This window comes from Lutra lutra, chromosome 14, assembly GCF_902655055.1.
Source record: "Lutra lutra chromosome 14, mLutLut1.2, whole genome shotgun sequence".
NCBI classification, from domain to species: domain Eukaryota; kingdom Metazoa; phylum Chordata; class Mammalia; order Carnivora; family Mustelidae; genus Lutra; species Lutra lutra.
The window spans coordinates 15,028,941-15,046,093 of NC_062291.1; the positions used below are offsets into that span (position 1 = coordinate 15,028,941).

Genomic DNA, 17,153 nt, shown 5'->3' on the forward strand with positions numbered 1-17,153 from the left:
CAGTTATAGAATTTGTAAATCTCTTTCTCGCTAACTGCCTGTTTCATCCATGTCTAAATCCCGATGTTGAAAGACATCCCATTCAATGGTTTTATCTGCCCGGTTACCTCACTATGAGCTGCTTGGAGAAACAGATTTTCTCTCAAAATGTGTAAGGTATGAATAAAGAACTATCACATTTCTGTCAGTTCTTTCAAACCATTAATTAGGAATCCAATTTTTATCGTTTTCCAGCCAAAATATTATCTTTGAGACCCATACTGTAACTAGTGTTATTGTAAACATTTAGCATAGAGTAGAGAAAAAACTAATGATCCCATCCTCATGGAGCATAAGGTCTAGTGGAAGAGGCACAGAAGAAACAAGTAAACAAATTGTTTTTACTGTGCTGGTGTATAGTATGACACATTCTGATGTTCTTTTATAATATGGAAATACCGGGATAGTAGTGTCTATTCCATAAAATTCTCTTGTCTCTTTTTCACATTTATTCTTAAACTAAGTTGCAAACATCAATTTAAAGTGCTTGTCCATTGGTTTTCTCGTAATCATTGTGATTTAAACACATTCTAAAACAAAATGGGATGATTTGCTTTTGCTTCTTTTTGGTTGGTCACACATGCATTCAGTGATACTTTGTTTAAAACAGAATTTCTCAGGGGCGCCTGGGTGGCTCAGTGGGTTAAGGCCTCTGCCTTCAGCTCAGGTCATGATCCCAGGTCCTGGGATCGAGCCCCGCATCGGGCTCTCTGCTCAGCAGGGAGCCTGCTTCCTCCCCTCTCTCTCTCTGCCTGCCTCTCTGCCTACTTGTGATCTCTCTCTCTCTCTGTCAAATAAATAAAATCTTTAAAAAAAAAAACAAAACAGAATTTCTCAGTGCCTTTCTGATGGCCATGGAATTACTTTGTTCTCAGGTCTTTCAGGAAATGATTGGATGCCTAACAAGAAAACGCATTGTAGTGTGCCAGGATGCTGTACGGCTCTGCTGAACTTCACAAACTATGAAAACACTTGTCTGATGTGCCAATAAATCTTCTCTCTCTTTACCTAGGTCCAAGGATCTCATAAAGGAAGCTATCCTTGACAATGACTTTATGAAGAACCTGGAGCTGTCGCAGATCCAAGAGATTGTGGATTGTATGTACCCAGTGGAGTACGGCAAAGACAGTTGCATCATCAAAGAAGGAGATGTGGGGTCGCTGGTGTATGTCATGGAAGGTATGGTTTGTAACTCTAATCCTCTGACATTCAAATATTCCCTTTTCATCTTATCAGCCTGCACACAGATGGTAGTGTATTACATGGGACAGTTCCATTCTTCCCTCTTTTGTTGTCGAGAAACGGTTTGAAGAGAGGTGGAACACGACTTAGATACAGTGGTTGACTAGTTGTATGAAGGGTTTGTGTTTAGAGTATTAAGCTGAAAATCTAGTATTCTTTTAGACATGGAGAAAGGATGATAGGGTGAGAGGAAGAAATGCTGTTTATTACACTGTGTAAGTCTGCACGCCACTGGGTCATTGAGCAAGCTCATGGAGCTTCCAGAGGAGTTCGAGACTATTGGAAAGTATTTTTGGCCAGATAATCAAAGTGTCAACTCTACCTCTAATTTTCAGTGTATGGCTAGGTTTCTTGCTATCATGCTTCTATAAAAAGAATGTTTTCAGTGCTTTGTACATGTGTGAATAAGGAAATCAGACTGGTTGGATGGCCTGTGAGCTACCTAATTAGTAAGAGTGATGGTTTGTTTCATCAGTCTTGTGCCAATTAAGATAGAAACTATTTTGGAAAAAAAAAACAACAACTGAGGCAGGCACGATGCAAAAATATTTTATGCCCAGGTAAATTTTCATATTGTGTATTTCTAACTTGGAGTTTATAATGCCTCCTTTTCCTTCTAGGAGAAAACAAAAGCCTGAATTAATGACTAGATCAGTTGAGGAGAAAGAAAGTTCAGAAGTGCCTAGAAGATCAGAGAGTTGCCATGCAAACCACAGGATCAGTTTCTAGGTGGTGATTACTGTCTTAACCCAAGGATTCATGGCGGTGTCCTAGAATTGTCAGGTTGATAGGTCATTAAGAGAGGGGGTGTATTTGGGCAAGTGACTTAACTTCTTTGAATTTTACCTAATTTGTAAACAAAAGGTCCTACTGACTGCCACTCATTTCTGGCAGTGGTTCTCAACTGGTGATGATCGGTCCAGCCACAGGACATTTGACAATACCAGGAAATGTTTTTGGTTATCATAGTGGGAGTGCGGATGCATAGATGGGGGAGCTACTGGCATCTCATGGTTAAAAACCAGGAATGCTGCTCTGCTGCGCTGTTGCCCGCAACAGAGAATTATCTGGCCCCACCTGTCCTTAGTGCTGATGTTGAAAAATCCTGCTTTCTACTGTCTTTACAAGATTGTTCTGATTAATACGAAATAATTAGAGTAATGTTTATTGTAAAGTATAAACCATTATAAAATAATAGCATATATTACTATTTCCAACCAATACTTGACAGTATGTCAGAAATGTGCTGCCTGCCTATGTCTTCACCTTTTAATTTTTCTTCGTAATCTTTTTTGACATATATTAGGCATTCAACTTTGAAGTCATAATTTCGATCATTTTTTTTTTTTCCTCTGTAAATTTTCAGCTTTTGGGTCAATGTTATGAAGTTTTCCCCCAGGCCAAAAGGAGATAAATGTTCAGCTAGTCTTTCTTCCGAATAAAAGCAAGACACAATAAACAAAAACACGAACAGTATTCAGTTGGCAGACAATTGCAGGGGAAGGAGATGAAATTATAGGGCAAGAGTGTATGTGGGCAGTAGGCAGAAAAGATGAGAGAAAAGCAAGAAATGTACAGAGGGGAAGTATAGACTCTAAATATAGAGAGAGATGTTAAGAAGCGCTAACAATTAAAAAACCGAGGTTAAGGCATTTCTTAGATTATAGTTTATCAGGGGTTTTGTACTTGACTTTTCAGATAATTTATTGTCAGGCACGTTTGGAAGAACTTCCCTATTGCATAAAGGAGGTATACCTTACTTCTGCTATTTGCAGATGCTAATTATTGAAAATCCATTCAAGACGTGCTTATTTCTAGAACCTGTATGTTGTTTTCCTTTATCTTGAATATCTCTTACAAATATAGATTTCCACACAACTTTGCAAATTTTTTTCTAAAAAAAAATTGTCTTCATCCATACTTTTCTGGTTTCTAAGACTAACTGCTAGTTCACTAGCTATGTTAACAGAAGCTTAGAAATCATAATGTGTGTTTACAGAGTGCTTAGAAAATGGTCCAACATATTGAGCATTCTTTGTATAAACACTTCCCGTGTGTATAATTCATTTAATGTTCAAAACAATCCTATGAGGTAAGTGGTAATATTTATTATTCTTTATGGATGAGGAAACAGAGGCCCAATGAGGTTTAGTAGTTTGCCTGTGTCTTCCAACTAGTTTATAGTAGAATTAGGACTGAACCTAAGTCATCTGGATTCAGCGCTCCAGCTTTTAACTCAGGGGCCATGTGTTAGGATTCTCTGGAGAAACAGAGCTGATAGATAGATATCGATGGATAGATTATTTTAAGGAATTGGCTCATGTGATTGTGAACACTGGCAAATCCAAAATCTGCATGGTAAAAGAAGTAAGCTAGACATCTAGGGAAGAGTTGATGCTATAGTCCAGATCTGAAGGATGACTGCTGGCAGAATTCTTTCTTCTGAAGAGGTCTGTCATTTTTCTACTTGGGCCTTCACCTGATTCGATGAGGCCCACCAACATTATCAAGGTAATCTGCGGCTCACAGTCTACTGATCTGTATGTTAATTTCATCTAAAGCATTCCTTCACAGAAGTATCTAAGATAAGGTTTGACCAGTAATATCTGGATATCGCAGCCTAGCAAGTTGACCCATAAAATTAACCATCCCAAGTCCTTGGCACCTGTGTGCATCTCCTCAAACCATGCTTCATCTCCAAATAAAGACAGCAGCAAGGTCGTAGCTGCACCTGAGGCAATGTGACAATTCTGGGTATAATTGAAAATCCACTAACACTTTTCTCACAAAAGGGTACAAAGTCCTTGGGTAATATTTACTCTTCTCCTTAATACCCCATAATTTAAACTCTATGTTGTAAAGTTAATACTTAAATATTGTGATGTAAAGTCGATATATCTTATGTTACATGATAAGAGGATGTGAGAGAAGATAACCAAGAATTTGGTGCACATACATACAAACATATATATATAACAAAATGAAGAAGGCATACCCATGACAAGCTTCCCGAGGTAAAGGTAAATACACTAATTTTTGCTCCATTACTTCAAGCTAATTTTGAAAATTTTATTTATCTTCCTTTTCCTGCTGGACTGACTAAACAGCAAGTCCTCTCAATTATCTTTTTAAAAACAGGGTTTTAAATAGTGTATCAGTATTCAGAGTCACAGATTTTGCAGTGATGCTGTTGATTGCCTTCAGTTAAACTCATAAAATGACTATAATCTTATAAACTGATGCTGCTCTGTCCCCAAGCTATAATCCTAACCAGTTCAGGGTAACTTTGGCTGATCTTGTGTTAATATCCTTGTGTCAGAATGATTTCAAGTTTAAAAAAAAAAATCATTTAAATTTTTATAAGTTTTAATTGAAGAAATGTTTCATTGTTTAATTAGCTTTTTATCAATGTATTTATTCTTCTCAAAATTTAGATAGCAACGTTCTTGATAGAGATGGATTCTTTTTCATCTGTGAACATTAATATTTATAAAGAGCATTCCATAGCAACAATGGATGAGTAAGCTAGGGACGACCAGATCATTCACAAACTTTCTTATTACCCAGCCATTCAGAAAAACACCCAGGGAGTTTACGTGGAAAATCAGTCTGATTTTCTCTGTCTCTCTAACTTAAATGAAGTTTCTTCATATAATGCTGTTTAACGTGTGCCTTAGCTGGGCAGTGCACACCTACATGCCAGAATTTCACATCGTTTTAGCAAAAGAGAATAGTCATGTGGTCAGGACATCACTAATTAGGATGACTGGGGAAAATCATCTGGGGGTTGTATAAATATATTTTGCATATTATATATCCAATATATTTTCAAACAAAATGAGTTGTGGGACTTTCAGATACTTAAAATTGCCGGCTGGAGAAGTTTCAATGTTAAGTTTGAGTCGGAATCTTTTGGTATTAGCATTTTAAGTCAGTACCCTATGTAGGCTAAGTTGCTAAGGCTCTGTTTGCATTTTAATTATGTTTTCAAATATACCAATGATTCTTAAAAATTACTTGAACACAGGTTATTTTCTTAAACAGACATTGGCCTTGATTATGATGTAAAATTTGTGATTCTCCTTCTACTCTTGCCCTCCCTTTTGTTATCATAGAGATACATTTTAGTCTGTGTTCCCAAATAAAACATATTCTGATTTTGTGCCTTTCATTGGTGATGTAAATAAACATCTTGTATGTGAAGCTAATCAAATATTTTCATTTTTGGAAAATGTTGAATTTGTATCCATCCAAGTGGTTGATTTGCACATTTCTTGTGATGTTTCATTGTGGAAGCCCATGGATTACATTTTATTTAAATTTACATTTAAAAAAAAATGGCAAGTCATCTATTTAGTGTTCTATGAGCATTGGCTATTTTAAGTTAAACTTTTTAATGAAATCATCAATTTTTTTATGAGGTGCTTGAAAATGATAATAGCTTCTATGAAGTCCTTGTAAATGCCAGGGACTATTTAATCCTTTTATAGGTATTAGGTTTTAATCTCCGTAGCAACCTTAAGGAGTAGGTATTCTATTACCCGCATGTTAGTAGCTGCAGAACCTGATGCAAAGACAAGGTGAACAACTTGGCCAGGATCATCCTACCATATATAATATATATAGTGTATATATAGTATGTATATATATTATATTTATATATATATTTATATTTATTATATATTTATATATTTTATATATATACACATATATATACGTATATACACATATATGATGATGGGGCACTGTCAACTTTCAAAGTGCAGATTAGAAGCCCTGGTGATATATATTTATCATGTAGGAGCCCATTAAAGATGCACAGCATGAGGCCATTGGATTAAAAAAAATTGCTTGATTATTTTTGAGGAAACTGTAGAACGTGCGTGGCAATAGTGCAAAGAGAGAATAATGTAGATGTTTCCATAAATACCTCTTCGGTCTCTCTGCCTCCTTGGTGCACTGAACTTGACCGCTCCCTCTATCTTTGACCATTCACTCCTCTCTTACCTGTAATTTCTTCCGTATCCGAAGGGCAGCTGTGATTTGGCTTCACCTTGGCCCGCCTCTCTGTCCCGATTGTCAGGACTCAACTCTGCTGTGTATCTGTAAGGACCTATTTTTTGGGTCTATAATGAATGGCATTGACTTTGCTCTTCTCACAGCCCCCTCCCTTTTTTTTTAAGAAGCTCATCACACCCACTTTTTAAATATGGCCTCCCTACACAGCTGCTAAGTGATAGTTGACTATTCCCAACAACACTCAGGGACAAGCCTCATGTTTCTGGTGTTACTCTGCTGCGATGACACAAAGTCATTGGGTTGTCCCCACTCAGTGGGATGATACCAAGTCTGCCCATTAGGCTGATGTCCAACACTTTATTCTTCAGTGTGGACATGAATCACCATGCCAGCCACCATTCGCAAGTAGGCTTACTCAACGTGATCCTTCCAGCTCTGTTCCCTTCTCCCCCTGAAACATTTTTACTGCCTTTATATAATTAAATGATGTATGAAAGCGGACTTTCAAAGAGGGGTTTAATATAAAATTGAATGTTAATGATGATTTTCCCCATGTCATTTGGCATTCAAAACACTCCCTGAGAGTATGAGGAAATTGAATGCATTTTCATATGAATGAGCTCTCCCAGTAATTTTAACATGACAAACAGACCATTTCATTCTCCAAAATCAGGTGTTGCCTCTTGGCCTTGGAAGTTTTTCATGTCAGTCTGAAAGCTATCTTTAGAACTGTTGAAATACCAGTGAGCTTAAAGTTACTTTGTAGTTCTTTCCTTGGACCAAGCATACAATATTAATGTGAAAGAGGAAACCTAGGTACTGCTTAAATAAAGCCAAAACAGACTTCTGTTTATAAGAAGTCATCATAAACCAAGTGGAAACCTAGGTACTGCTTAAATAAAGCCAAAACAGACTTCTGTTTATAAGAAGTCATCATAAACCAAGTGGATCTGGAAGTATGAAATGCAACTTTTAAACTACATTTCAGTTATGGAGTCAATGGTGAAGGCAAAGGTATGGGATATTTAGATGACATGGGGATATCATGTTTATTTTGGGGTGCCAAGTTTCAAGCCTTTGATAGACTTGACCACATCCAGGAAATGAATATATATATATATATATATGCATAAATAAATATAAATAATATATATTATATATTTATATCATGTATATTTATTTATAAATAATATATATTTAATAACATGTATCTAATATATGATATAATATAATGATATATAAATATATATTATATAATATATATTTATATATTTAATAATATACATTTATATACACACTTTTTACATATTTATATATTTAAATATATGTATATTTATTTATTTAAATGACATTGTTTCATGTGTAGATGGAAGGTTTAGGAAGAAAGGATACTCTTTTAGATACTGAAAATGTTGTCACTTGAAAAGGGAATTATCCTCCATGAATCTACATGACCGAAGGAGAAATGTGAGTTATAGGGAAGACTTCTGGGTGTCAACATGCTGCTGAATGATGTGCTCCAGGAGCAAAGTGAACAGCCCGAGGTGGTGGCAAGAACCCCATCTGGGGAGGCATCCTAGCAGTGACCGCAGAGCCTGTGCTCAGAGGGAGTTTGTTAGGGGGGGAAGGAGGGATCCCCTGCGGCTGACTCGGATCCTCATAATGCGTCTTCCTGGCCCTTCCCTAAAGGCCAACATCCTCAGTCGGAGGGTCTGCGAATGAGTCTCCTGCAAGCTAGTTTCTGAGAACCAGCCTTCTGAAGGCTGCCTCTGGAAAACTCACCTGTGCATGCAATGGGCAATGTTTTCGTACTCTATTATAGAAATGTAATAATTCTGCACGTATTTTTCTGTTACTTCATTTTTTGGTTCCATTTTATGTGGCGCTGTATAACCTGATTTATTTATCCTTTCTGCGATGATCATATTTAGACTGTTTCTAGTTCTTTTGCTCTAGAATATGAACGAGGCTGAGCAGGCTTTTCCCATGTTCACGGGCCCTCTGTGTTTCTTTTGTGAAGGGTCTGAAGTCATCTTCTGGCCATTTTTTCCCATGGACTATTGACTTCACCTGTTTCACATCTTAATCCCTGTCATTTACATGCCTCGAAAATATCTTTCTCAATCTGTAGCTTTAGTTTTTACTCATTTGTGGTATCTTCTGATGAACAGAAGTTAACTAATTTTATACTAGTCAAATACACCAGTCTTCTTGGTTTGTGCTTTTTGTATCTTTGTAAGAAATTCTGGAGGGCAGTATTTCTGTGCCCATGTTTACGTGTGTATGTGTATGCCTATGAAGGCTTGTGAGGTAGGTGTATGAGGAATTACCTGTCGAGGAGTTGTCCGCATTTGTGATCTAAATGAGATTCAGGGAACCGGAAAGACAATGCATTTTTGTTTCTTTTTTTTTTTTTTTTTTTAAATTTATTTATTTATTTATTTTTTTTTTTTTCAGCATAACAGTATTCATTATTTTTGCACCACACCCAGTGCTCCATGCAATCCGTGCCCTCTACAATACCCACCACCTGGTGCCCCCAACCTCCCACCCCCCACCCCTTCAAAATTCTCAGATCGTTTTTCAGAGTCCATAGTCTCTCATGGTTCACCTCCCCTTCCAATTTCCCTCAACTCCCTTCTCCTCTCCAACTCCCCTTGTCCTCCATGCTATTTGTTATGCTCCACAAATAAGTGAAACCATATAATAATTGACTCTCTCTGCTTGACTTATTTCACTCAGCATAATCTCTTCCAGTCCCGTCCATGTTGCTACAAAACTTGGGGATTCATCCTTTCTTTCTTATTTTTTTTTTTTTTTTTTTTTTTTACAGCTTTATAAACATATATTTTTATCCCCAGGGGTACAGGTCTGCGAATCGCCAGGTTTACACACTTCACAACACTCACCATAGCACATACCCTCCCCGATATCCATAACCCCACCCCCTCTCCCAACACCCTCCCCCCATCAACCCTCAGTTTGTTTTGTGAGATTAAGAGTCACTTATGGTTTGTCTCCCTCCCAATCCCATCTTGTTTCATTTACTCTTCTCCTACCCCCTCGACCCCCCATGTTGCATCTCCTCTCCCTCATATCAAGGAGATCATATGATAGTTGTCTTTCTCCGATTGACTTATTTCGCTAAGCATGATACCCTCTAGTTCCATCCACGTCGTCGCAAATGGCAAGATTTCATTTCTTTTGATGGCTGCATAGTATTCCATTGTGTATATATACCACATCTTCTTTATCCATTCGTCTGTAGATGGACATCTAGGTTCTTTCCATAGTTTGGCTATTGTAGACATTGCTGCTATAAACATTCGGGTGCACGTGCCCCTTCGGATCACTATGTTTGTATCTTTAGGGTAAATACCCAGCAGTGCAATTGCAGGGTCATAGGGTAGTTCTATTTTCAACATTTTGAGGAACCTCCATGCTGTTTTCCAGAATGGTTGCACCAGCTTGCATTCCCACCAACAGTGTAGGAGGGTTCCCCTTTCTCCGCATCCTCGCCAGCATCTGTCATTTCCTGACTTGTTCATTTTAGCCATTCTGACTGGTGTGAGGTGATAGCTCATGGTGGTTTTGATTTGTATTTCCCTGATGCCGAGTGATATGGAGCACTTTTTCATGTGTCTGTTGGCCATCTGGATGTCTTCTTTGCAGAAATGTCTGTTCATGTCCTCTGCCCATTTCTTGATTGGATTATTTGTTCTTTGGGTGTTGAGTTTGCTAAGTTCTTTATAGATTTTGGACACTAGCCCTTTATCTGATATGTCGTTTGCAAATATCTTCTCCCATTCTGTCAGTTGTCTTTTGGTTTTGTTCACTGTTTCCTTTGCTGTGCAAAAGCTTTTGATCTTGATAAAATCCCAAAAGTTCATTTTTGCCCTTGCTTCCCTTGCCTTTGGTGATGTTCCTAGGAAGATGTTGCTGTAGCTGACGTCGAAGAGGTTGCTGCCTGTGTTTTCCTCGAGGATTTTGATGGATTCCTTTCTCACATTGAGATCCTTTATCCATTTTGAGTCTATTTTCGTGTGTGGTGTAAGGAAATGATCCAATTTCATTTTTCTGCATGTGGCTGTCCAATTTTCCCAACACCATTTATTGAAGAGGCTGTCTTTGTTCCATTGGACATTCTTTCCTGCTTTGTCGAAGATGAGTTGACCATAGAGTTGAGGGTCCATTTCTGGGCTCTCTATTCTGTTCCATTGATCTATGTGTCTGTTTTTGTGCCAGTACCATGCTGTCTTGATGATGACAGCTTTGTAATAGAGCTTGAAGTCCGGAATTGTGATGCCACCAACTTTGGCTTTCTTTTTCAATATTCCTTTGGCTATTCGAGGTCTTTTCTGGTTCCATATAAATTTTAGGATTATTTGTTCCATTTCTTTGAAAAAAATGGATGGTACTTTGATAGGAATTGCATTAAATGTGTAGATTGCTTTAGGTAGCATAGACATTTTCACAATATTTATTCTTCCAATCCAGGAGCATGGAACATTTTTCCATTTCTTTGTGTCTTCCTCAATTTCTTTCATGAGTACTTTATAGTTTTCTGAGTATAGATTCTTAGTCTCTTTGGTTAGGTTTATTCCTAGGTATCTTATAGTTTTGGGTGCAATTGTAAATGGGATGGACTCCTTAATTTCTCTTTCTTCTGTCTTGTTGTTGGTGTAGAGAAGTGCAACTGATTTCTGTGCATTGATTTTATATCCTGACACTTTACTGAATTCCTGTACAAGTTCTAGCAGTTTTGGAGTGGAGTCTTTTGGGTTTTCCACATAGAGTATCATATCATCTGCAAAGAGTGATAGTTTGACTTCTTCTTTGCCGATTTGGATGCCTTTAATTTCCTTTTGTTGTCTGATTGCTGAGGCTAGGACTTCTAGTACTATGTTGAATAGCAGTGGTGATAACAGACATCCCTGCCGTGTTCCTGACCTTAGCGGAAAAGCTTTCAGTTTTTCTCCATGGAGAATGATATTTGTGGTGGGTTTTTCATAGATGGCTTTGATAATATTGAGGTATGTGCCGTCTATCCCTACACTTTGAAGAGTTTTGATCAGGAAGGGATGCTGTACTTTGTCAAATGCTTTTTCAGCATCTATGGAGAGTATCATATGGTTCTTGTTCTTTCTTTTATTAATGTGTTGTATCACATTGATTGATTTGCAGATGTTGAACCAGCCTTGCAGCCCTGGAATAAATCCCACTTGGTCGTGGTGAATAATCCTTTTAACGTACTGTTGAATCCTATTGGCTAGTATTTTGGCGAGAATTTTTGCATCTGTGTTCATCAAGGATATTGGTCTGTAGTTCTCTTTTTTGTTGGGATCCTTGTCTGGTTTTGGGATCAAGGTGATGCTGGCCTCATAAAATGAGTTTGGAAGTTTTCCTTCTATTGCTATTTTTTGGAACAGTTTCAGGAGAATAGGAGTTAGTTCTTCTTTAAATGTTTGGTAGAATTCCCCTGGGAAGCCGTCTGGCCCTGGGCTTTTGTTTGTTTGGAGATTTTTGATGACTGTTTCAATCTCCTTACTGGTTATGGGTCTGTTCAGGCTTTCTATTTCTTCCTGGTTCAGTTGTGGTAGTTTATATGTCTCTAGGAATGCATCCATTTCTTCCAGATTGTCCAATTTGTTGGCGTAGAGTTGCTCATAGTATGTTCTTATAATTGTCTGTATTTCTTTGGTGTTCGTTGTGATCTCTCCTCTTTCATTCATGATTTTATTTATTTGGGTCCTCTCTTTTCTTTTTGATAAGTCTGGCCAGGGGTTTATCAATCTTATTAATTCTTTCAAAGAACCAGCTCCTAGTTTCGTTGATTTGTTCTATTGTTTTTTTGGTTTCTATTTCATTGATTTCTGCTCTGATCTTTATGATTTCTCTTCTCCTGCTGGGTTTAGGGTTTCTTTCTTGTTCTTTCTCCAGCTCCTTTAGGTGTAGGGTTAGGTTGTGTACCTGAGACCTTTCTTGTTTCTTGAGAAAGGCTTGTACCGCTATATATTTTCCTCTCAGGACTGCCTTTGTTGTGTCCCACAGATTCTGAACTGTTGTGTTTTCATTATCATTTGTTTCCATAAATTTTTTCAATTCTTCTTTGATTTCCTGGTTGACCCATTCATTCTTTAGAAGGATGCTGTTTAGTCTCCATGTATTTGGGTTCTTTCCAAATTTCCTCTTGTTATTGAGTTCTAGCTTTAGAGCATTGTGGTCTGAAAATATGCAGGGAATGATCCCAATCTTTTGATACCGGTTGAGACTTGATTTAGGACCAAAAATGTGATCTATTCTGGAGAATGTTCCATGTGCACTAGAGAAGAATGTGTATTCTGTTGCTTTGGGATGAAATGTTCTGAATATATCTGTGATGTCCATCTGGTCCAGTGTGTCATTTAAGGCCTTGATTTCCTTGTTGATCTTTTGCTTGGATGATCTGTCCATTTCAGTGAGGGGAGTGTTAAAATCCCCTACTATTATTGTATTATTGTCGATGTGTTTCTTTGATTTTGTTATTAATTGGTTTATATAGTTGGCTGCTCCCACGTTAGGGGCATAGATATTTAAAATTGTTAGATCTTCTTGTTGGACAGTTCCTTTGAGTATAATATAGTGTCCTTCCTCATCTCTTATTATAATCTTTGGCTTAAAATCTAATTGATCTGATATAAGGATTGCCACTCCTGCTTTCTTCTGATGTCCATTAGCATGGTAAATTCTTTTCCACCCCCTCACTTGAAACCTGGAGGTGTCTTCGGGTTTAAGATGAGTTTCTTGTAGGCAACATATAGATGGTTTTTGTTTTTTTATCCATTCTGATACCCTGTGTCTTTTGATTGGGGCATTTAGCCCATTAACATTCAGGGTAAGTATTGAGAGATATGAATTTAGTGCCATTGTATTGCCTGTAAGGTGACTGTTATTGTATATTGTCTCTGTTTCTTTCTGATCTACTACTTTGAGGGTCTCTCTTTGCTTAGAGGACCCCTTTCAATATTTCCTGTAGAGCTGGTTTGGTATTTGCAAATTCTTTCAGTTTTTGTTTGTCCTGGAAGCTTTTAATCTCTCCGTCTATTTTCAATGATAGCCTAGCTGGATATAGTATTCTTGGCTGCATGTTTTTCTCATTTAGTACTCTGAATATATCATGCCAGCTCTTTCTGGCCTGCCAGGTCTCTGTGGATAAGTCTGCTGCCAATCTAATATTTTTACCATTGTACGTTACAGACTTCTTTTCCCGGGCTGCTTTCAGGATCTTTTCTTTGTCACTAAGACTTGTAAATTTTACTATTAGGTGACGGGGTGTAGACCTATTCTTATTGATTTTGAGGGGGGTTCTCTGAACCTCCTGGATTTTGATGCTTGTTCCCTTTGCCATATTGGGGAAATTCTCTCCAATAATTCTCTCCAATATACCTTCTGCTCCCCTCTCCGTTTCCTCTTCTTCTGGAATCCCAATTATTCTAATGTTGTTTCGTCTTATGGTGTCACTTATCTCTCGAATTCTCCCCTCGTGGTCCAGTAGCTGTTTGTCCCTCTTTTGCTCAGCTTCTTTATTCTCTGTCATTTGGTCTTCTATATCGCTAATTCTTTCTTCTGCCTCATTTATCCTAGCAGTGAGAGCCTCCATTTTTGATTGCACCTCATTAATAGCTTTTTTGATTTCAACTTGGTTAGATTTTAGTTCTTTTATTTCTCCAGAAAGGGCTTTTATATCTCCCGAGAGGGTTGCTTTAATATCTTCCATGCCTTTTTCAAGTCCGGCTAGAACCTTGAGAATCATCATTCTGAACTCTATATCTGACATATTACCAATGTCTGTATTTATTAGGTCCCTAGCCTTTGGTATTGCCTCTTGTTCTTTTTTTTGTTGTGAATTTTTCCGCCTTGTCATTTTGTCCAGATAAGAGTTTATGAAGGAGCAAGTAAAATACTAAAAGGGTGGCAACAACCCCAGGAAAATATGCTTTAGCCAAATCAGAAGAGATCCTGAATTGTGAGGGGGGAGAAAGGGGATAAAAAGGGGTTCAGAAAGAAAGAAAAAAAAAACTATTAAAAAAAAGAAAGCCGATTAAAAAAATATATAAAAAGAGGAAAAAATATATATATATTAGATAAACTATTTAAAAAACGTTAAAAAAAAGAAAACGGTAAAAGTTAAAAAAAATTTAGCAGAAGAAGAGAAAAAGAAAAAAAATTGAAAAAGAAAAAAATATTAAATTAACTGCAAGGCTAAAAAATCATGGGGAGAAAGCCATGAGTTCCGTGCTTTGCTTTCTTCTCCTCTGGAATTCCGCCGTTCTCCTTGGTAGGTGAACTTGGTCCTGGCTGGGTTTCCCGTAGATCTTCTTGCAGAAAGTGGTTGATTTTCTGTTTCTGGAATTGCTGTTCTTCTTCTCTTCAATCTCCCCTTGGATTTGTAGGTGTTTGCAATCTTTAGATAAGCTATTTAGCTGATCTCCCGCTACCCGAAGTAGTCTCAGCCTGCTACTTCTCTGCCATCTTGACTCCTCTGCATTTTTGTTTCTATGTTCTTTTCCCCCCATGTATTTTAAGAATTCTTTATAAATTGTCCTTAGAGGGCAGTACACATACTTTTGAATATGATTGTTGAAAATAGTGTCTTTTTTTTTTTTTGAGGGTGCGTTTTATATTTGGAAATAATTGCAAGTCATTTAGTGATAGATTTGATGACTAGGGGTAGATGATTAAGCTGAGTGATACCCTTTTCCTTTATTGCTAATACAGATAAAGTTGTGTGTGTACATACTATCGTGAAGTAACAGCATTTGTTGTACAAGTCAAGAAAAATTAACACGATGTTTTAAGGATATCATTTTTTGAAAAATTGACATATTTTGAAGGATAATATTCTAACCACTCATTAGGCTGCTTTTATCTCTGTCTGATTTTGTAAAAATAGCTTAATCATCTTGTGTTTCTACTATTGTAGCTCTCTTCACTTTTCTTTCCAAATCATTAATGGTATAATTGAATTTTTTACATTAAAGAGGGCAATAGTGTGGCTTCTCTTACTTTTGAAGACTCCCAGAAGCCAAACTCCTTGAAAATTACTTTGTTTTTTTATCTTTTTGAGACAGAAAAAGTTGGAGAGCCATCAATTTTTTTTTCCCAAAAAATCAATCCAACATTGGTAAAGGAGATCATAGGTTATGTTAAAAAGGTACAAGTTTTGGGACGCCTGGGTGGCTCAGTTGGTTAAGCAGCTGCCTTCCGCTCAGGTCATGATCCCAGCATCCTGGGATCGAGTCCCACATCGGGCTCCTTGCTTGGCGGGGAGCCTGCTTCTCCCTCTGCCTCTGCCTGCCATTCTGTCTGCCTGTGCTCGCTCGCTCTCCTCTCTCTCTGACAAATAAATAAAATATAAAAAAAAAAAAAAGGTACAAGTTTTTTTTTTTTTTTCTTACTATTACTTCGTAACAGTTACGGGTTTTATTTATATGCTGCTTCATTTTACTAAAATATCCATTTCTCCATTCAGCAATTTTGAGAGAATGACAAATTTGAAAGTTTAAAAATGCACTTTCAGTGAACATTAAAAAGGAATACAGCATAACTGAAAAGAAAAATGAATAGAAAATATGGACTGGTACCATTCTGGCGACAGTGTGAAAACACACTGATTTCCTGCTAAGGAGGTAAAACTTTGGGCCTCAGTACATGGAACCGGTAGCCAGTTTGCATGCTAAACCTTCGACAGTTTTCTGAAATTGTTGTGGGTTCAATTTAAAATCACATAGATGGGGGCGCCTGGGTGGCTCAGTGGGTTAAGCCGCTGCCTTCGGCTCAGGTCATGATCTCAGGGTCCTGGGATCGAGCCCCGCATTGGGCTCTCTGCTCGGTGGAGAGCCTGCTTCCCCCTCTCTCTCTGTCTGCCTCTCTGCCTACTTGTGATCTCTGTCTGTCAAATAAATAAATAAAATCTTAAAAAAAAAATAAATAAAATCACATAGATGTATTTCTTCAGAGACGTTTAACATGATTTCAAATGATTTGGGAGGAAGGTGTGGATAGACTAATGCTTTTAATATCTATTCCTCTAAGGAAAAATCCCTGAATGGTTAGCAGTTGGGGCAGGCTTTCCAAAGACTGGGCAGCTAGGAGCTTCCTCCCAGTGGGAGATGCTACGTGGTGTGGCTGTCATGGCAAAGGCCCAACCCCACTCCCGGGACAAAGGACGCCGCAGTTGGTCTCCAAATTCCTTACTGGAATTCTCCCATGACTCCTGCATTTGAGAAATGCAGCCTAATAACACATCCTTTATCTGAATTTCACCCCTGTGGCCTTGGAAGGTTGAAGTCCGAGTCTGATCTTTATATTTAGGTCCTTCTGTAAACTACTTTCTGATGAAAATGGAAATATTTTTGTGCTAAACCTGCTTAGTAGAGTACGGAGATATAAAATTATGATAGATGATGTAAGGTAGTATTGAAATTAATTCCTGAGAATTCACATTTTATGTATATTTAAAACATCAAGAAATTATTATTGACTATATTTATATTAATGATTTTCTTAATACCACTTTTTTTTTTGCAATGTTTGCCCAGATTTACTAAAGCTGAGGTTTTTTTTGGTGGGGGGGGAGGTGGTATAAGGCAACTAACTACTTGATCGTTAAGAATATACGGAAGCATGTGCTTTTAAAACAACATGTGTGCTGTCATGTGTGACTTCACAGGAACACTGAAGTTACTTTGATAATTTTCCTTATCAAAGCCAATTAAGTTACTCTGTTCTTTGCTCAATAGCAAAGTTATACTAGAGAAATCGTCTGGTAAAAGTGACCTAAGTATTAGGAGAGATTGTTTTCCATTTCACTA

The 17,153-nt window shown here is 37.6% G+C and overlaps 1 protein-coding gene across 2 annotated transcripts in view; it reads left to right on the forward strand.

The window, feature by feature from the left end:
• The window catches only part of PRKG1 (protein kinase cGMP-dependent 1), a 1,261,510-nt gene that overhangs the window by 166,151 nt on the left and 1,078,206 nt on the right, over nucleotides 1–17,153 (forward strand). For both annotated transcript variants that reach the window (XM_047703632.1, XM_047703631.1), the window contains exon 2: nucleotides 1,052–1,218. In XM_047703632.1, coding sequence (XP_047559588.1) covers nucleotides 1,052–1,218 — 167 coding nt within the window. The remainder of the gene's footprint in view (nucleotides 1–1,051; nucleotides 1,219–17,153) is intronic.